This window comes from Antechinus flavipes, chromosome X, assembly GCF_016432865.1.
Source record: "Antechinus flavipes isolate AdamAnt ecotype Samford, QLD, Australia chromosome X, AdamAnt_v2, whole genome shotgun sequence".
NCBI classification, from domain to species: Eukaryota; Metazoa; Chordata; class Mammalia; order Dasyuromorphia; family Dasyuridae; genus Antechinus; species Antechinus flavipes.
The window spans coordinates 68,998-87,946 of NC_067404.1; the positions used below are offsets into that span (position 1 = coordinate 68,998).

The 18,949-nt window shown below is 27.3% G+C and overlaps 1 protein-coding gene across 1 annotated transcript in view; it reads right to left on the reverse strand.

The window, feature by feature from the left end:
* Positions 1-18,365, reverse strand: part of LOC127542752 (THO complex subunit 2-like) — a 68,002-nt gene extending 49,637 nt beyond the window's left edge. Inside the window, exons 1-9 of the mRNA XM_051968521.1 lie at positions 18,303-18,365; positions 15,888-15,946; positions 13,585-13,676; positions 10,561-10,612; positions 10,274-10,344; positions 7,107-7,228; positions 5,920-6,053; positions 4,378-4,544; positions 1,683-1,775 (exon numbers count right to left, since the gene is read on the reverse strand). Coding sequence (XP_051824481.1) covers positions 1,683-1,775; positions 4,378-4,544; positions 5,920-6,053; positions 7,107-7,228; positions 10,274-10,344; positions 10,561-10,612; positions 13,585-13,676; positions 15,888-15,946; positions 18,303-18,364 — 852 coding nt within the window. The 5' untranslated portion in view covers position 18,365. The remainder of the gene's footprint in view (positions 1-1,682; positions 1,776-4,377; positions 4,545-5,919; positions 6,054-7,106; positions 7,229-10,273; positions 10,345-10,560; positions 10,613-13,584; positions 13,677-15,887; positions 15,947-18,302) is intronic.
* Between the last annotated feature and the right edge of the window lie 584 nt (positions 18,366-18,949).

Consider the following 18,949-nt stretch of genomic DNA (forward strand, 5'->3'; position numbering starts at 1 on the left):
GTTTTTAGTAAAGCATTCCATACCATTCTTGTGGAAAAGATAACAGATAAAGAAATAGTTTCAAAGCTGGCTAGAGATTATAATAGTTAATATGGACATTGAAAGTGCATCATACATTATCATGTACCTCCATAATTTATTGACTTGTTTTCCTTCTGATGCTTTTCCCCCTTTTGAACTGATTTCTTTGCACTACATGATGAATTTGGAAATACATTTTTTTAAATTGCACATATTTAATCTGTATCAGAATGTGTAGTTTCTTGGGGGAGTGGAAAAAGAGGGAAAAATACTTAGAATCTAAGGTAAATGTTTAAAACTATCTTTACATGTTTTTTGGAAAAATAAAATAGTACTAATAAAAAGAAAAAGAAAATAAAAACAAAAAATAGTTCATCATTGTGGCAAGAGGTTTTCAGTTGTTATCTAAGGAAATATCTGGATTTGATCCACTAATATCTAATATTTTTTCACACTCTTCAAATTTGCAGGTAATATCAATTATTGCTAGCATGTATCTTATAGAACACTGGGAAATGAGTATGGTTCACAACATAGTATTTGCGCTCTTTCTGTTTTTGCTTGCATTTTTGTTTTTGTTCCCAGGTTTTTACATTTCTAAATCTGATTTTTCTTGTGCAACAAGAGAATTGTACACTCCCAACTCTCGATACATATTTTATTTAATATATATTTTAACATGATTAACATGTTTGGGACTGCCTCCCATCTAGGGAAGGGGGTGGAGGAAAGGAGGGGAAAAGTTGGAACAGAAGAAAAAGCTATAATAATAATAATAACTCTAAAAAAAAAAGATTTTTTTCCAGCAAAAAAGACCACAACATGTGAGAACTCATATAAATAAATAAATAAAAAGATCCCACATAGACGACTGAAGAGCAAATAATCAACTAACACTTTAACGTACTGTATACTAGGCGACATTCTGATATTCTGAGATATATATTTTAGAACTAAACAATTGTAACAAAACATTTTTTTAAAATAAAACCAGAAAATTTAAAGGCATACAAATAATAGAATTATGTAAGTCTGGAATATCTGGGATTTCAGCAATATTATCTTTGAATAAGTCATTTCTACTCCATGTACTCAATTTGGCTTCTTTAAAATGCAGATATTTTCACTACCTTTTAAAGAGTATAATTGTGAGGAAAGTACTTTATAATCTATAATTTAAAAACTTTTTTTTTCAAGAGGATAGTGTTATGGACCAGCAAAGTCTAGATAACAAAACTGAAAGGAAACAAAACCAATCTATTACTTGGAAGTACAAAGTATTGACATTGTAAACTGTGGCAAGTCATTTTGTGTCATTAGGAAGGAGCTGAACAATATGATTTCTAAGATATCCATGATTTCAAATTCTAAGATAACTTGAATTGAGAAAAAAAGGAAAGAAAGGCTAAAAATAGCATTCTACAATCTATATTCAGATTTTTTGATACATTATTGAATTAATATTCTTGACCTTTTGTTTTTCCATATAAATTGTATTATTATTTTTCTAGCTCTATAAAATAATATTTACAATTCAATTGATAATAGTTAAAATAAATAGAATAATGTAGGTAGAACTGTCATTTTTGGTCGTCTTGACCTGCCTATGAGCAATTAATATTTTCCAACTATTTACAAGACTTTATTTGTATGAAACTTACATGTACATAAAGATCCTCCAAATCTGTAAGATTATGTTGCAGCAGTACTGCTACAACTCTATATAAAGATGATGGAGTCTCTCCATTTGGATCCTAAAAGTAAAGGGAAAAAAATCAGTAAATAAAAGAAAACAGTCATTATCAAACTACGTAATGAATATTTTATGAAAAAATATATATCCCAAGTATAAGACAAATATATTGATATTGAAACATATGATGATTTTAAAAGAAAAAACCACCCTCCAGCTTCTGAGGATAAAATATGTATAAACTGAATCAATCAAAAGGATTTTTCTAGCAAAAAAGACCACATATTTGTACTTCATAGATTAAAAACTTGCTACACAGTTAGAAGAATGAAGATCAGATAATCAACTAGCATTTTAACCTCAACATTCAGATAAAAAGACAAAAATTAGTCCCTGATCTCAAGATATGAATAAAACAAATAAAAATATTGGTATAGTCATGAAAAAATTTTATATAGAAGGTAAAGCTTTTTTTTTTTAATTAAAAGAATTTTTTACAAGAAACAAGGCATTGCAAAAGTTATTCAAGCTCAAGTTAGAGACAGCACAAAGGCAGAGATGAAGAATCAAACAGGAGGAACTTCACATGTGTGATTCAGCTTACTTGATCTCTAAGAAGAAGAAAAATATTCAGTAAAGCAGTTCTCAAAAAATATATATAATTTAGACAACTATAGGAAAGAATATTAAAAATCATCTATAAGCAGAAAAATTTTATGAAAATAAACTGGCAAGGATGACAAAGAACAAGATTGGCCAATGTTTATATTAGCCCTTTATGTAATAGCAAGAAACTGGAAACTGAGTGAATACCTATCCAAATACATGCAAAAATAATTTTTAACATTTAACTTTGGAAAATTTTTATTACAAATTTTTCTCCCTGCCTCCCTACCCTATCTTCAAAACAGCAAGCAATCTAATATAGGTTAACCATTTGCAATTTTCTAAACATATATCCATCATGCTGCACAAGAATAATATCAAAAGGGAAAAAAAAAAAAGAAAAAATATATAAAGTATCACTTTAGACCGCAAATTCCATTTCACATTTTAAAAGCAATATTCATTAATACAGTTAATTCAATACCACTTTGAAAATTTTAATACTGAACAGCAAAGTAAAAAGATCTATATTGAAGAAAAAATTTCTAGAAAGAAATCTAATGAACTCAGGATACAAGATAAAACATTTTCTGAACAAGATAAATTCAAGAACTTGCTGTGCTTAACCATATCTATTTGTTTCGGCAAGTCTAATTTTTGTTTATTTAGTCAGGATGTTCAGGGAAAAGAAATACAAAAAATTTTATTTCCTCTAAAAATTTATATAAAAAATGCTAGGAGAAAGTAATACATTTCAAACATGACAGACAGCCAATACAAAGAGGTGGACGCAAAAAAAAAAAATTATTTATGAGAAAGAAAAAGACCAGTTTAGATGAATTGCAGAGGTCATGAGGGTAGAAAGATAGAAAAAAGTTTAGATTTATATTTGATCCCCGATTTACAGAATATCACTACAACTGGTTAAGTACGACTGTGCTTTCAACAAAACAAAAAAAAAAATTTTTTTATTAAAAAGCTGAGTTAGTTCGTTATTTTAGCATGGGTAAAAATGGAATTAGATTTTAATAATTTCAATCTATGGAAGTCAATGTCATCATCAAGAGAAAAAACTACAGAGAGGAAAATAATGAGATAATTATAAACAGGGAGTATAATATCAACAAAGGTAGCCAACACAGACAGTGAAAAGATAACAGATTGATCTTTATGCTTAAATTTAATCTTGTCACTATCATGCCAAAATATACTGGGATTTTTGGCTAATTTCAATCACATCCAACTCTTCAGGATCCCATTTGGATTTTTCTTAGTTTGTCATATCCTTATCCAGTTCCTTTTGCTAGCGAGAAAATTGAGGCAAAGAGAATTCATGTAGCTAATAAAGCCAAATTTCAATTTAGAAAGACGACTATTCTCTTGACTGCATCACCTAACTACTCAAATGAGCTTTTTGTCATAATTTTACACACATTATTTAACATCTCATTTTTGTATTTAATCTTCTGAAGCTTAGGAAACCACACAAACTTCCAAACTAATGCTGGTGTACACTAGCCAAAATATATTTTCCCAGAGAATTTTCTGTATCAATGAAAACGTAAGATCAAATAAGTAAAGTAATTGTGGGAATTGCTTTGAAAACACTTAAGAAAACTGATCTGAACCAAACGTATTTCCAGAGAAATCAAAATGAAACATGTTACTGTGAAATAAGGAGGTAATGAATGGAATGGAATATATAATGTATGCTGTGTAAAATGAACGTAAATAAAGACAAAGTGAAAGGAGTATGGACAGAACTAAATTATATAATTAATCATATATATTTCTTCCCCTTCTCAGTGAGAAAAAAGTAGGACAGGCTGAATTAGAAATTAAAAATGAAACTGAATTTTAAAAATTTTTAAATTTTGATTGGCAAATTTCTTGTATCTAATCATCTTATATTAGTTTCATGAAAATTAAGACCCCAGAATTTAGTACCATGACCTGAATACAACAAATTACTTTATAAATTAAGCTATTCTTTAAAAAGTAAATTAGTGATGATTCGCATCCTTTAATACAAATCAGTACCAAACATATATAAATACCTGGTAAAACTTGAATCTGAACCCAAGAATATGACAGAGTGTTTCAGGTTCACACAAACAGGTGTAGGATTGGATTAAAGACACAAAGAATTCATCATGTTCTGGCCTGCATTCATAAACTTCTAAGATGATATCCAAAACTCTATTGGGGTCCAAATTAAAGCATCCTATAATGCAAGATATAAAAAAAAATTGGAATTATTTCTCATTACAATGTATAATACTATACTGGGGAAAGTGAACTCTATCAATATCACTAAGTCTTGATTTTGACATAATTTTAATTAGAAAAAAATTACAAATAAATAAAAGCTTAAAAAACTTACACTCTCAAAAAAATGAATAATCCTCCTGTAATATCAAATTATGCACAGAACAAAATATGAAAATTATTCATTGTCAGATACCTGTGTTAAAAATGTAATTCATCATCCTAAAGAGCTTTAAATTGAAAATAGCAATTTTCAATTATTAACACATTACAGTTCAAATTTACAATATTACTTTTTCACTTTACATAATAAGCTATGCCAGAAAATTAATACCAATCAATATTTATGTTTTTTAAGTTCATTTGTTTTAATTTAATATTTTTCCCATTATATAAAGCACATATTTGTATAAAAGTGATAACTACAGAAGTCCAAAATGTCTCAGTTACTCTTACTAATGAAAAGAGATTTTATATGCAAACAACTAAAAACTTTTTATAGAAAATTATAATCAGAGAGCAATTTTTTGCTCATAATTTAAGTACAGATGGCAAGTATGAGATAAGAATGAATGGTTGTAGATGATAGATGTGATTTTTGGAAATTCTCTATGCTCCAAATTTTAATCATCACAAATGGAGAATAGGCTTACTTTTCAATAGTTCTGAGGTTTTGTTTTCTGGGATTTTTTAAGCCCCTTAAGTGGCAAAACCTTTTTTAAGACCAAAACAACTAAATGTATATACTCTCATTACTTGCATTTTTATCATTCTGAAAGGCAAATAAATGGCAAATCAACAATTAAAAATAACTTGAGGCAAACAAGATTAAGTGATTTGCCCATAGTTCTTAACTGAACAAGCTACTAAATTATCCCATGAGAGGAATTTTATCTCAAATATTTACAAAAATACCATTGGAGTCCAAAAGATTATTTTTATTTATTTATTTATTATTTTGTTTATTTTATTTGTTTATTTATAGGATAAAATGTATTTATTTTATTTATTTAAGATGAAGAGAAGTGTTCAAGTGAAATGATTAAATACATAAAACCCAGAAACCAGGAATAAGTTGAGAATCACTTGCATATCTGAATCCTGGGAACTGAAGTGGTGATCAAGTAAAACAATACACACGGAGAAGGTAGGGCTCAGGACACAATGCTCACATTAAAGAAGAAAAACAAAGAGCAGAAGAAATGAGAAGAGTTTCTTGGAGAAATAAGTAAAAAAAAATTTTTTTTGCAAATGAGACATCTGACATTTATTCATTTGTGTCAATTTCATAAGGAATAATATTTGTGAAAGTTAAAATAAACTTTCCTTACCTATTAAAGATTTTATATTTTGCAAAATTAAATCACTAGTAATACTTCCAGATAAATCTTGACCTAATTCAGCAATCAATTTTGCATAGCCTTCATTCTCTTCTCTTAACAAGTTGAATTTTTGTTGCTTATAACTGAAAGGAAATAAATATAAGTCATTTCACTGTCTTTTTAAAACAGACTTTTGTATTAGAAGAATTTTAACATCAATAATTCTTGCCGTTAATTTATTAAATAAATAAATCTTTACCACCACTTCAAGCAATATTCTCCTATGATTTGCATATGAAAACGCTTTAGTACTTTGAACCAAACATTGCTGTTTTACCTCCACACTAACCTCCATAGCTACTATTCAAGGAAAAATTCCCTCATCAAATAAGAGCTAATAAGCTAACTTAAGTGAAATAACAAAGAACTCTGATGAACATATATAGGATTCACTTTTCTAAACTATTTAATTACAATCACTTCAACCACCACTATCCTGAAATAAGTTTTAGACTTAAAACCTAGAAATCAGCCCTGACTCCAGGTCCAAAAGAGCGCCTTCTTCCTTGTCATGAATAGACTAGTAAGACCTACTGTTTTGAGAATATACCTCATAAATAAGCAGTTTCTTACCACATGATTTCAGTGGAAATTATTTTAAAGAACATCTATTATCCTAATGCTTTTTTCTTACAGATTATGGACCCAGATTCTACATATAGTTACTTTCTTTTTACAATGCAAACTCCTTGCGGGAAGAATGTTTAATTTCTATTTATATTTCCAGTACTTGGCATGTTAAGTGCTTATTAATGACAACACATAAAATGTTTTGTAAAATCCCAACTGATTTTCTATATAATTCATAATAATAACAGGGTCCAAAAAGTAATCAGAATAATCTACTTCTCACTGACAGAATGGTTTCAAATTCCTCAAAAACCTGCTAAAAACAGACAAATTAAAAAAAAAAATACCATTCCCAATCTATAAACAATACAGAAAAATTTTTTTAAATTTTAAAACCACAAAAATGTCATATTAAATTACGATGAATTTTATGTTCTTAAATTAACATTCAATGCCAAATTTGCAATTTTTTTCATTTTTAGCTTTTTTCTTTTTTTTACGTGGAATGCAAATAAAATATCAATGATGTCAGTTACATAATTTGCTACTTCAAAAAGGGCACTTACAAGAGTTTTGTCTTGATTTTAACAGATTTTTGGTTAAATTGCTGGGATTGTTTAATAAGGCCTAATGATTCCAATGTTTCTGGTTCCAAACGTTCCTTCAAGATCTTTTCTGAAACAAAATACTACCAAAAGAAAATAGTTAAAGCAATTTCATTCTAAGAATTTTGAGGACAAAATTCAATTTAGTTTTAGACAAAATGAGTAAATCTAAGAAAAATCCAAGAATTTCTAAAGCAATAGATATATATGTATATTTATATATATTAAAAGATTAATCAACCAATAAGCATTTATGAAGGGCAGCAAGCAGAAAATAAAGGCACAAAAGTAGAAAAATGAATTTTCAAAAATTAAAATCAAATGCCCCAAATGTTTTTAATCTATTAAACAGCAGACAATATAATCAACTAACAATTAGGAAAATCTGAAGCACCTAATTGGCAACATGGAATTTTGCCATATAATCAAGTGGATTCACCTTCCACAGATTTAATTCAGCCTCAGACACTTACTAGCTATGTGACCCTGGATAACTCATTTCATCCTGTTTGCCCTAGAGTTTTTTACAGATTACGGATCCAGATTCTACATATAGACTGAAATGTAAACTGAAATAGAATATTTCACAATATACTGAAAATAAACTGAAATAAACTGAAAAAGAAAATGGCAAACCACTCTAGTATCTGTGTTAGTGAATTTAAGGAATCTTAAAATAGGATGTCCTTTTTATGTTTTTTAACATTCAGCTAATCAAGGCATTCTTAAAACTTTTCTCTAGCTTTTTTCCAGGGAAATTGTTCTTGTTGTGAAATACCTCACATTCTGTCTCTCCTTCCCCCCACCCCAACTTGTATGAAAGACTTGGTCATTTGGTCCATTCTAATTTTTGGTGACATTGTTCCTTAAGCAATGTCTTTTTACCTTTTGTGCAAATTATTACATTAATTTCTCTTATAAATAATTTATTTTTAATAATTTTTAATTTAATTTAAAAATAATAATTTTTAAAATTAGTTCATTCTTCCAACTTCCTGACTTTGAAGCTAATATTACAGTTAAGATTTATGTTTTTACAAAATCATCTGATTACTGCACGCTTAATGTGAGATTTGACAGTCCACTTTGTGGATCAATTAGACTGTGATCAATTAGAAGCAGACTGATTCTGGACTTTATTAGTCAGCATAGTTTTGTTGGCAAAGAGTAATAAAATTGCAGGTTCCTTTTGCTTTGGCATTATTTCCCTGGTTATTGCTGCATAGGTTTTAGACAATGTAGATTTGAGATTGTGTTCTGAACATATGATGTGAACACACGTATTCTCTTAAAAGTCCAATATACTATTTACTGCCCTTCTCAGATAAGTTCCCCTTCCTCAACAATCTAGAGTTTGTGACTGATAACAAAGAAACATTTCCCATATGTCTCCTAACTTCTATCAGAATTAAATCTAGTGGTGTGCAACCTGGAATGCTATCATTAGCTTTTTGGAATTAGCCAGAAGTAAGCGTAAGCTTAACAAGGAAAGTAAAAATACTGCAAACAATCAGTTAACCCTGACTTTTTCTTATGTTAAATTAAAAATAATAATAATAATAATTGTAATAGCTAACTGGAGAGTGTTAACAGATGGTTTGGGATTTTATGGGCTTATAAATAGGCTGAAATAAATAGAAAGCACAAATGGAGAACAATAGGTATTTGAAAATCATAGGCATTTTCTCTGATCCTGCAGATATTATATAATATAAGGATAATTACTGGGATTCCCAATGTTAGGAGCTTTTGGTTTACTTTATTATTGGGAGAATATTGAGAGAATCAGGAAAGGAGCAATTTCTTCCAATTTAACAAATTACAATAGCCTAACAGGAATTGTCAATTCTCCTTTAGTTGAAGAAGATATATGAATATTTGATCTCATAAAGCTGAACTTCTATAAATTCACCAAGTTTTCATCTTTTAAGATCTGAAATTATTTTTCTTCTTCTGAATTAATAACTAATTATCATTAATTTTCTCCTCTTTCTACTCCTTCATCTAGAAAACAACTAATATGAGAAAACTTGGAAAAAAACAGTCAAATTAAGAACTGGATAGTAAAAAAAACTAAATTTAGGTTAATAGGTGGATTTTTGCTCTCCCCTATGTTAAACACATAACATGGAAAATGTTAAGTCTCTATGACCAAGATTACAACTGTTAACAAAACAGAATTGATTGTCACTCTCAGAAGCCATCTCTTGAACTTTTTAAGTCACAGATCTTTCTAACTTCTTATTGTCATCCACTGTGTTTGTGATCTTCCTTGAAATGGATTCTGTATATTTTTAGAAATATATTTCAAAATACATAAAGAAAATGTATTTCAAGATAATTATGCATATGTATGCTAATTTATGTATTGAAAAAATTAGTGTCAGAAAATAATTATAGGTTTCACGAGATTGACTAGGTCTGACCAGATTGGTTAAGAACCAAAAAGTCAGATTATATTTCTCTGGCATCTTTTATAAAAATATTTACAAAAATATAAACTCAGATAATTTCCTTCATCTACTACATGATCATCTTTCAGGAAACTCTAGCTTAGTTAGCTTATTGGAATTTATAGCAGTTGATATTGATATACAGTAGCAATCAGTCCCCCAGCCGCTATTTTTCTTAAACCAATTCATGTTTGGCTAGAATATTCATGGCCCTAAATTATAACAATGTCACACTCTTAATATCATGAATAAATGAAGTCATCCACTACCATTATATGCTTCCTTACAAGATTTGTGAATTTATTTATTCAGCACCTATTTCATTACAATTAATATATATATACAATATAATTATAATTATCCATGTCGTTTACTTCTTCCTTCAATGACCTTCATTCAAATACTGTCACATACAGTATTTCTGGATTTTCCCATAAAAAATACTACTTTCTCAATATATATGCCCTTTTTATTTACCTAATTATAATGATTCTTAGATCAAAGTGCTCTGCTATTCTGTCATTTTTTGTTCTCTGTCTGCACAATTTTTATTTTGCGAAGTTATTAAGGTGCATACTACACAAAATTTTATCTTTTAAATCCCTTAGAAGAAAGATAATAGAGGTTATACTATTCATATTATTTCAAAAAAGAGGGAAATTTTAAAAAACTTACCAAACATGCTAATACCAATTGTATGAAATGCTCTCTCTTACTTTTTTCTTCTAAACAACTTGTTTCGATATCTAGAAAAACAAAAGTAAAGCATTTTTTGTTACAAGTAAATTTCCATAAAAATAATTAAATAATAATGACTATGTCAAATGAAGTTCAATTATATTTTCATTCATTAAGAACAAAAAGTTTACTTATTTTTTAACTATTTATAAAATAGAAAAAACAAGATTGAAAAATGCATAAAATAAAGTTTTCTTATTAGCAGAAACATAGTTTCATCCTACCTAATATGCAGAACACATCAGCTAGAATTGAGGGCACATCATCACGAAATTCCTGTTTTAGAAAAATATTAGTTAGAATTCTAGAATTTAAAAAAAATTTTTGAGTAGCTATAAAAGCATAACATAATATGTATCAGAATTACAAGTTTTGCCATTGCAATACACAAATGTTAATAAATTCTGAATAGCTATAAAGCATAACAACATATAAAAATTACAAACTCTGCATTGCAGTACATGAATGTCAATAATCATTAAAATTTAATAAACATAAATCTAGGGAAAGATATCCAAACCTAAAAAAAATCAAATAATTTTTAAACTATCATCCTTTTTAGACATTTTGTTTATTTTTGAAACCATATTTCCCCTGTCAATATACTATATCTAATAAAAGGCAATAAAAAGAAATGAAAAAGCACTAGAAAGAGTACAGTTCACATTACATACCCTACAATGACCTACATTTCTACTTGCTACAATTAAAGAATGTTACTTTTTTCCTTTTCATTTCTATTGTATTTATTGACAAATGCCTTAGAGAAGATTTTAAGATGACTTTCATAAGGGATATAAAATGGAGGAGCATATTATGTGTAGGCAGGGTAAGAAAATAAATTCCTACACCAACAGCACAGACTCCCTTCCTTTTGTATGTTATGTAGCTAACTTATTTTTCTCATCAGTTTTTAATCGGGTAATTTGAAATATGATACTATATGATACTTCAACATTTTTATTTACTGATTGCTATTTTTAATGTCTTTGATACTTCAAATGAATATATCTTTAATAGCCTGGCACAATATGAATAAATTTAGGTAATATCATTTTTATTATATTGGCTCTACACAATGAGAAACCTTATTTACTTGAATATTGTTTTGTAATTACCTTAATAGTTCCTGTATGTTTTGGCAGGTGCCATTTCAAGACTTCTACAATTATTTTTAATGAAATTTCTTTTGCATTCACCTCTTCCTGCTACATATATATTATTGGTATTTGAAAAAAATAAAAATGATTTGGTGGATTTATTTTATATCCTGAAAAAATTATTTCAACTAGTTTTCTGTTTCTAAACCAGAGATATAGTTTTTTCAATCTAGCATTTCTAATATGACACCAAATCATAATAATAATCATAAACATCCTTGCTTCACTCCTGACCTTACTGGAAAAGTTTCTAGGTTGCCTCCATTACATATAATACTTACTCTTGCTTTTAGATATGAATTATTATTTTGAGAAATCTTCTATTTATTTTAAAGGATTTTAATTTTTTAAAGAAATGAGTGTTGTATTTTTTTAAAAAATGAATCTAATGAAATATGATTTTTGTTCTATTTGTTTCTAATATAAACAATGAAATTTATAATTTTCCAATAATCTTGATAAATCTTTTAGCATCGCTAATGAAGAAATTTGTTTTGCTTTACTAAGTTTATAGGTTTAAATTATTTTTTCAGCTGAAAAAAAATAGAGGAAATAGAGAAGGGGAAAACTGTTAATTAAATATGCCAAATAAAATTTATTTTTAAAGAAATAATACAAAGAATCTACTAGTCTTGTCTGAAAATGCCCATAAATGTCATCAAATACATCCAGAGAATGATCAATCACTGCCAGTGGAAAAAATATTAGAAGTAACTTAAAAGAAACAGTTCAAATAAGTAATCAACAAACTACAATGAGAATGGATGAATAGAAATGTTTTAACTTCTATAAATTCTCCTTGGTTTGTCCTTTAAATTCTTTTATCAATTTTTCTAATCTATCCATACATTTCTTCCATTCAGCGAAAAGATTTTTCTCATATGTAACACTACCTCTTAATGATTAGAATAAATTCATTTCCTTCATTCCTCTCTTTCTTTAAAATACAGATCTAAGCAATGTTTTCTGCAATAAGCTTGTTACCTATGATTAGTGAAGTAACTTCTCAGTCTAGGTAGGAAATTTAAGGAGACAAAGAGAAGGAAACTTCTAATAGCATAAAATAGGAAAAAATTAAATAAAACAAAATCAGAACTAAGAATGTGTGCCTTCACCCACAAAACAAAAAGGGAAAGGAGACTCCAAAAGACAGATGATTTGTGAGAGATACATCTAAAAAATAAAGATTAATAAAGATTGTAATGAAAAATTGGAGCAATATTTTTATTTTTAAAACACAGTAATGCAGTTTGCAAGGCATGCCATGTTTGATCAATTAGAAAGCAATATAAAATTATTATAAGAAAATAGTTTAAATAGCTATTTTTGAACTAGAGATTCTGGTTTATTTCAAAGACTTCTTATGCACCAAAGCATTCAGATTAAGTTAGAAAAAAATAAAGATAACGAAGGTTCACAAATCGGTGAGTTTGCAAATGTAGAATTATTATAACTTAAAAAAACGAACACTATCATTTTAAAGAAACTTCAGAAGCTATGAGAATAGATGCCAAATGAAACACCATCAGAAAAGTAAAGGGAGAATAAGTGTGTCAGTGTGTGTCAAAGCATGTGTGTTTGCAAGTAATTATAATATCCAAGGTTGGTTCCAATTAACATAGAAAAATCATATTATGTCAAACTTACTTGATATGCACCTGCACAATTTGATTGCTTACCATCTGAGGGAAGAGTGAAAGGAAAGAGACAAGAAAGGCAAAGACAGAATGTACTCCTCAAAATTTTAAAAATGTTAAAAATTGGTTTACAAAAATGGTAAAATATATATATTTTTCAAAACCTTGTATTTATTACATAAAACATTAAAAACAGCATTTTTTCTTAGTAAAGAATAATTTTTTGTAATATGGTTTTCTTCAGATAATGTATATTACTTTTAGTCTACAAACATCTTGATGTCAGTGATTTTAAAATGTAAAATTACTTTTATATTGAAATATATTCAAATATTCAAATACAAATATATTCAAAAAGAAAATCATTTTAATTTCTAAGAAGTGTTTCTGAATATTATTTTTTATCTTCCCTTCAATATGAAAGAAAAAGCAAACTTATCTAAATACTCACAATAATATCGCTGAGAACATTGGATGCTTGGTCATGCTTTAGCTTTCCTTGGATGACATGATAAGAGAGCTCATAGAAAGCCTGCTGAATATCTAATGGGGAAAAAATCAGCAGGCAAATTTTCACATTGCTTAGATTTTTCTATTCTATACCTCCATTAATATATTTCTTATGATTATAGCAAATTCAATTCACAAAAAAATTTTGAAATAGAGAAATATTTTAACAGAAAAAAATTAATATTTTATATAAATATAATCCAAATCAACTAAAATACACTTTTACCTAAATTAATATCCTTATTCTGTGTCAAACAAACTATTAAAAAAATCATTTTATATAGCTAGAAAAAATAAATTTAAAAAATAAAAAATGTCAAGAATATTCAGGGAATCAGTTTTTCAAAAATCTAAAGGAAAATGACTTAAGCAGTACCAAATATCAAGTTCTATTACAAAGTCAAATCTGACAGATTCATGTGACCCTGGGCAAATTACTTAACATTGTTTAAGGAAAAAAAAGAAAAGAAAAAGAATAATGAGTCAGGCATACATTAAGTGCACAATACACCAAACTACTATAATAATCAATACTTGAAAGACAAGAAATTACTATTTGAAAAACAAATTTGCTAAAAAAGAAAGTTTGGCAGGAAAAGAAGTATAGCTCAGTATCTCACACCACATAAAAATGCTAGCATGGGGAAATTAAAGAAATGGAAAATTTGACATCAGATCTATGGGAAAAGGCCAAATATGACTATAACAAAAATAAAATGACTTTGATTATATTAAATTTTAAAAATTAGCAAAGATTTAGAAGGAAAGGAAGAAATAAAAAATTATACAAATTTTTCTGACAAGGTCTTCCTTCTCAAATATTGAACTCAAATAATGAAATGAATCAAACTTAAAAGAATATAAGTCATTCTTTAACTGCTAAATTATCAAAAAAAATATCAAAAGATATCAAAAGCTCAGAAGAAATCAAGTTTATAATCATTTGGAAAAAATGCTCTAAGTCACAATTCAATATAGGACTTTGAAAAAACTATTAAAAATGGAGACTAAATCAAATGCAAGGTTGGAGGAAGGACAAAGAATAAATCATATAATAATAATGTGATTAACAATGGCAAAAATCAGGCCACAATTTTTAAATACCAAAAAAATTCTTTAAGCACTCTCAAAGAGTTAAAAAAAATAGTTCAGCATATTAGGAAGGCAATTAAAAAACCAAGTGGACAAATTTAAATGAAACATCAAAAAAACTAAAACACAAAGACTTTAATATAACTGAAAGCAAAAAAAAAAAATCAATTAAAAACAATAACTAAGTTTTTTAGACTAAATAGATTGTGAAAGTAATCAGATTTTAAAAAGGAATAAAATCAGAGTAGAAACAAAGGCAATTATGAACAACTATTTCAAACCAGTATCTGTCAATTAAATTGATAACCTAAAATAAAACATTTATTAAAATGTAAAATAATCAGAAAATTAATAAAAAGATGATTTATATAATCCAATATCAGCAAAAAAAAATTTAAACAAGTACCAAAAGAAAAAACTGCAGGGCCAGATGGATTTACAAATAAAGAAAAAAATAGCATTAATACAAAGAAAGCTATTTTTAAAAATCCTACCAAAAAATCCTACCTTCTAAAATACAAATATGATGTTAAACGAAAGATGACTTCTCAAGATAGAAAATAACTGAAAAAATATAGCTAAAACTGATGTAAAAATTTTTAAATAAAGTAACAAAAATACTACACAAAATAATACAAAAAGTTTTTAACAAAATACCCAATGATATTTTAAAAACATATCAGAATATACTAAAAATAATTAAACCTTTCTTTAACATAAATACTATCTAAGATTGGGGTAAAAGCAAATCTCTATTATCATCATTACTTTTTGACCAAATACTAAAAATGTTTAGTGATAATAAAAGAAATGAAGTGACTAAAGCATAAACAAAAAGAAAATATTGTATTTTTGCAAATGAAAATTTAATGGCAAAACAGACAAAAAATAAAAAAATATATATTGTGGGTAAAATTCCTCTAAAATATTAAATACTTTTTTTTCTTTTTTTGAAATGGCTGGGATAATTATTTTAGAAAACAAACTGGACATACTCTTTGAATCATACATACGTTGATTTAAACTTATATAAAAAACCTGAAAAGAGGCAGTACTATTTGGAGAAAAAAACAAATCTGTATATTTGTTCCCAACAATAAGATGTCAAGCTATAATACAAAAACAAAGTACTAGAAAAATGTTATAACCTACCTCTGAAAACCTTATTTCCATGGCCTTTATTTTCACTAAGCATACGGCATAATTTCAGACTGAAATAAGAGAAAATTCGTGAATTAATTCATCATGATTTAAAAAGAAAGTGTTACTTCAAAGGAAAAGTTACCTTAGAATGATATTTTTAAATTTTTTTTAAAAATGGAACCAGAGTGCTACTAAATATTCTTCTAAAATCAAGTAAAATCTTAATATCTAAATCAAAGATTTTCTTCTCAAAACAGAAAAAACTAAACACAGATAAAAATACTTAACACTGATGCAAAAAAATTTAAATAAAAGCAAAAATACAATACAAAGATACCACAAGGATTATATGCTATGATTAAAAAAGATTTATTCTAATTTCCCAATCATTGTTTCCATATTAGAAAAATTATAATCATATATTAACATAACCAAAAGAATAAAAAATCATGATAATATTTTTAAATCCACATCAGAAAATTACTTATAGTTAATAGTCAATAGCTGGGATTTGATATATTCTAATTCATTACACTAAGCTTTTAATTCCATTTCTAAGATTTCATTTAGTGCTTTTAGTTCTTTTCCAATTTTTCCTCAAGTTTTCATTTTACTCATGTTTTAACCACAACTTTATTATAAAAAAATTTTAGTTGACTGTGGTCATGCTATTAAAAATTTTAAACATATAAATGTTTGTTAAAATTAAACTAATTTTTAATTCTAATTCAGCCAATTTTGCTTCTTTTTTAACTTAAAGTTTGTTTTATTCCACACAATATTGAAGATTCTACATTATTAAATATTTTCATTTGTAAAACAAAGATAGACAAAATAGCCTTTAAAGTTCCATCAATGCTGAAAAATAATAGGCAATTCCAAGTGTTGCAAAAGATAGAATATTGTGTTGAATTGAAATGAAGATTTAATGCCTATTTTAATTACTTTTAAGATGAACCAGTTTCCTGTTTCATTTAAGAAAACCACCCACAAATGGCTCCAACTAATCTCCCATTCTACACTCTTCTGTCTGTGCTCTTTCATAAAGGATCTCCTGTTTCTCATTGGAGAAGGAGAAGCATTCTCTACTTAGTTAATGCACTTTTGCAGAAAATATTTACTGAATTTCTAAGGTGAATGAAGAAAGAAAAAGTTCTGCACTTTTATGGCCTAGAGAAAGGAAGACAATAAACTGGAGAAACCACAACACAGCTGGGAAATAAATAACAAATTGCCAAGACTTATACTGTTTGTGACTAATAAAAACAAAGATTTATACAGCCCTTCTGATTACCACTGTTATATATATGCTTTACTACTGATGTCTCATTTACTAAAATACCTACAATTTTCCACATGAGTTATGTGAAGCAGATAAAAGCTTGGCAGAATCTGAAGCTGAATTTCAACCATTGACTTTTTAACTTCCTGGATATAAATACAATGAAAAATACAATTTTTATCACTAGTCACAGAATTGCAGATTGCAATCCTCCCATTTCTGACTCTTCCACATGTTAATTCAAATAGAAAACTTTTGCTCTTATAACAGCTCTTAATAAGCTGTACCCTTTTTTACATTTCAGACCATTATCCCCCTTTTTAGAACATTTTTAAGAACTTCCAATTACTCTTTAAAGGCTCTTTTCTTTATCTTTTCTCCCCTTAATTCAGTATCTCCATTTTCACATATTTTTGTTTTTTAAACACCGTTCATGTTATTTCGATTATACTTATAACTTTGAAAAGCAGTATTTGGAGAGTATATCTTTCAAATGGTTTATACAAAAGGATATGTAGATGTATGTACTTATTTTTTAGTTAGTTCCAGTTTTTAAAAATTAAATATATTATATGAATTTAACTTATACGTATGGTTAGAATGAGGTATCTGTAAAAGTCTGTAAGGGCAGTTTTACTAGGTAGTGTAATGTATATAATATCTGTTTTTAATAAATACGTAAATTTTATTTTAAAGTTTTCTAAATATTTTTTGGTTATAAAGATTTAAAAATTTCAAAAGAATTCTTATTATATTATATTGTTTGGTAGTAAGAAAAAAAATTTACCAAAAAATGCTTACAATTAAAATTAATTTTAAATAACAAGTGATGTCGTTTCAATAATTTGTTTAAATGACTTCTTATAAGACGATAAAAAACTCTTAAAAATTTTTAAATGTTTAAACTTTCTCTACGTATTTACAGATAAAAATTTAAAAGTGTTTTTTAAATATATTTTTTCTGGAACATTTATATTAATAAACTTATTTTCTAATGCAGAAAAGACGGAATCTTAGGTACAGAGAAGATTGAGGCCTAAACCGTTTTAAAAAAAAAAAAAATTCCATCATAAAAAACTTCCTTTTTAGAATTAAATAAATAAGTCTGTTTTCATTCCCACGGAAATTCCACAATCACTCACAATTCGGTTTTTCCTGATTTCTCCCAGTTCGTTATCCACTCCGCCGGGACCATCGACGCCATTTTCCGTTTAGATCCTGAGGAAGAAAGGTCAAAGGGAGATACAAGGTATTCTGGGAAATTTTACGTCGAGGCTTCAATAGGTTTAAAAAAAAAAAAAAACGTCTCTTTTTTTTTTTTTTTTTGACGTTCACGAGGGAAATCTCGATATATATCCCAGTGAGAGAGAGAAGATGAGAAAACTTGAAATCTAAATTTTTTTTATTTTTTATGTGTAACGGGAAATTTTTTTTATTGAATCGTACTGCCTATTTCTTTCCTTCGATTTCTTCCTTATATTTAAAAAAATCCCTTAATACTCGTGATTTCAAATGTTTTATTAATAGAAATAAATGTTTTGTTTTATCAAGTTATTCACGCACCCGTTAATATATCATATTTGTTACTTTTATTAGTAAGATAAGTCAAGTATGCTCATATTTTTCTCCCATGTTAAAAAAAAATTCCCACATTACTAAGTCCTGTTTGGTGATAATCTTTGTAATATGTTATTTTACTATCCTAGCTAGTATTCCAATAAAGATCATTAATGTTAATTAATGAAATTTATCAAGTTTTTTTTATTTTTAATTCTCCCAATTTAGGTTA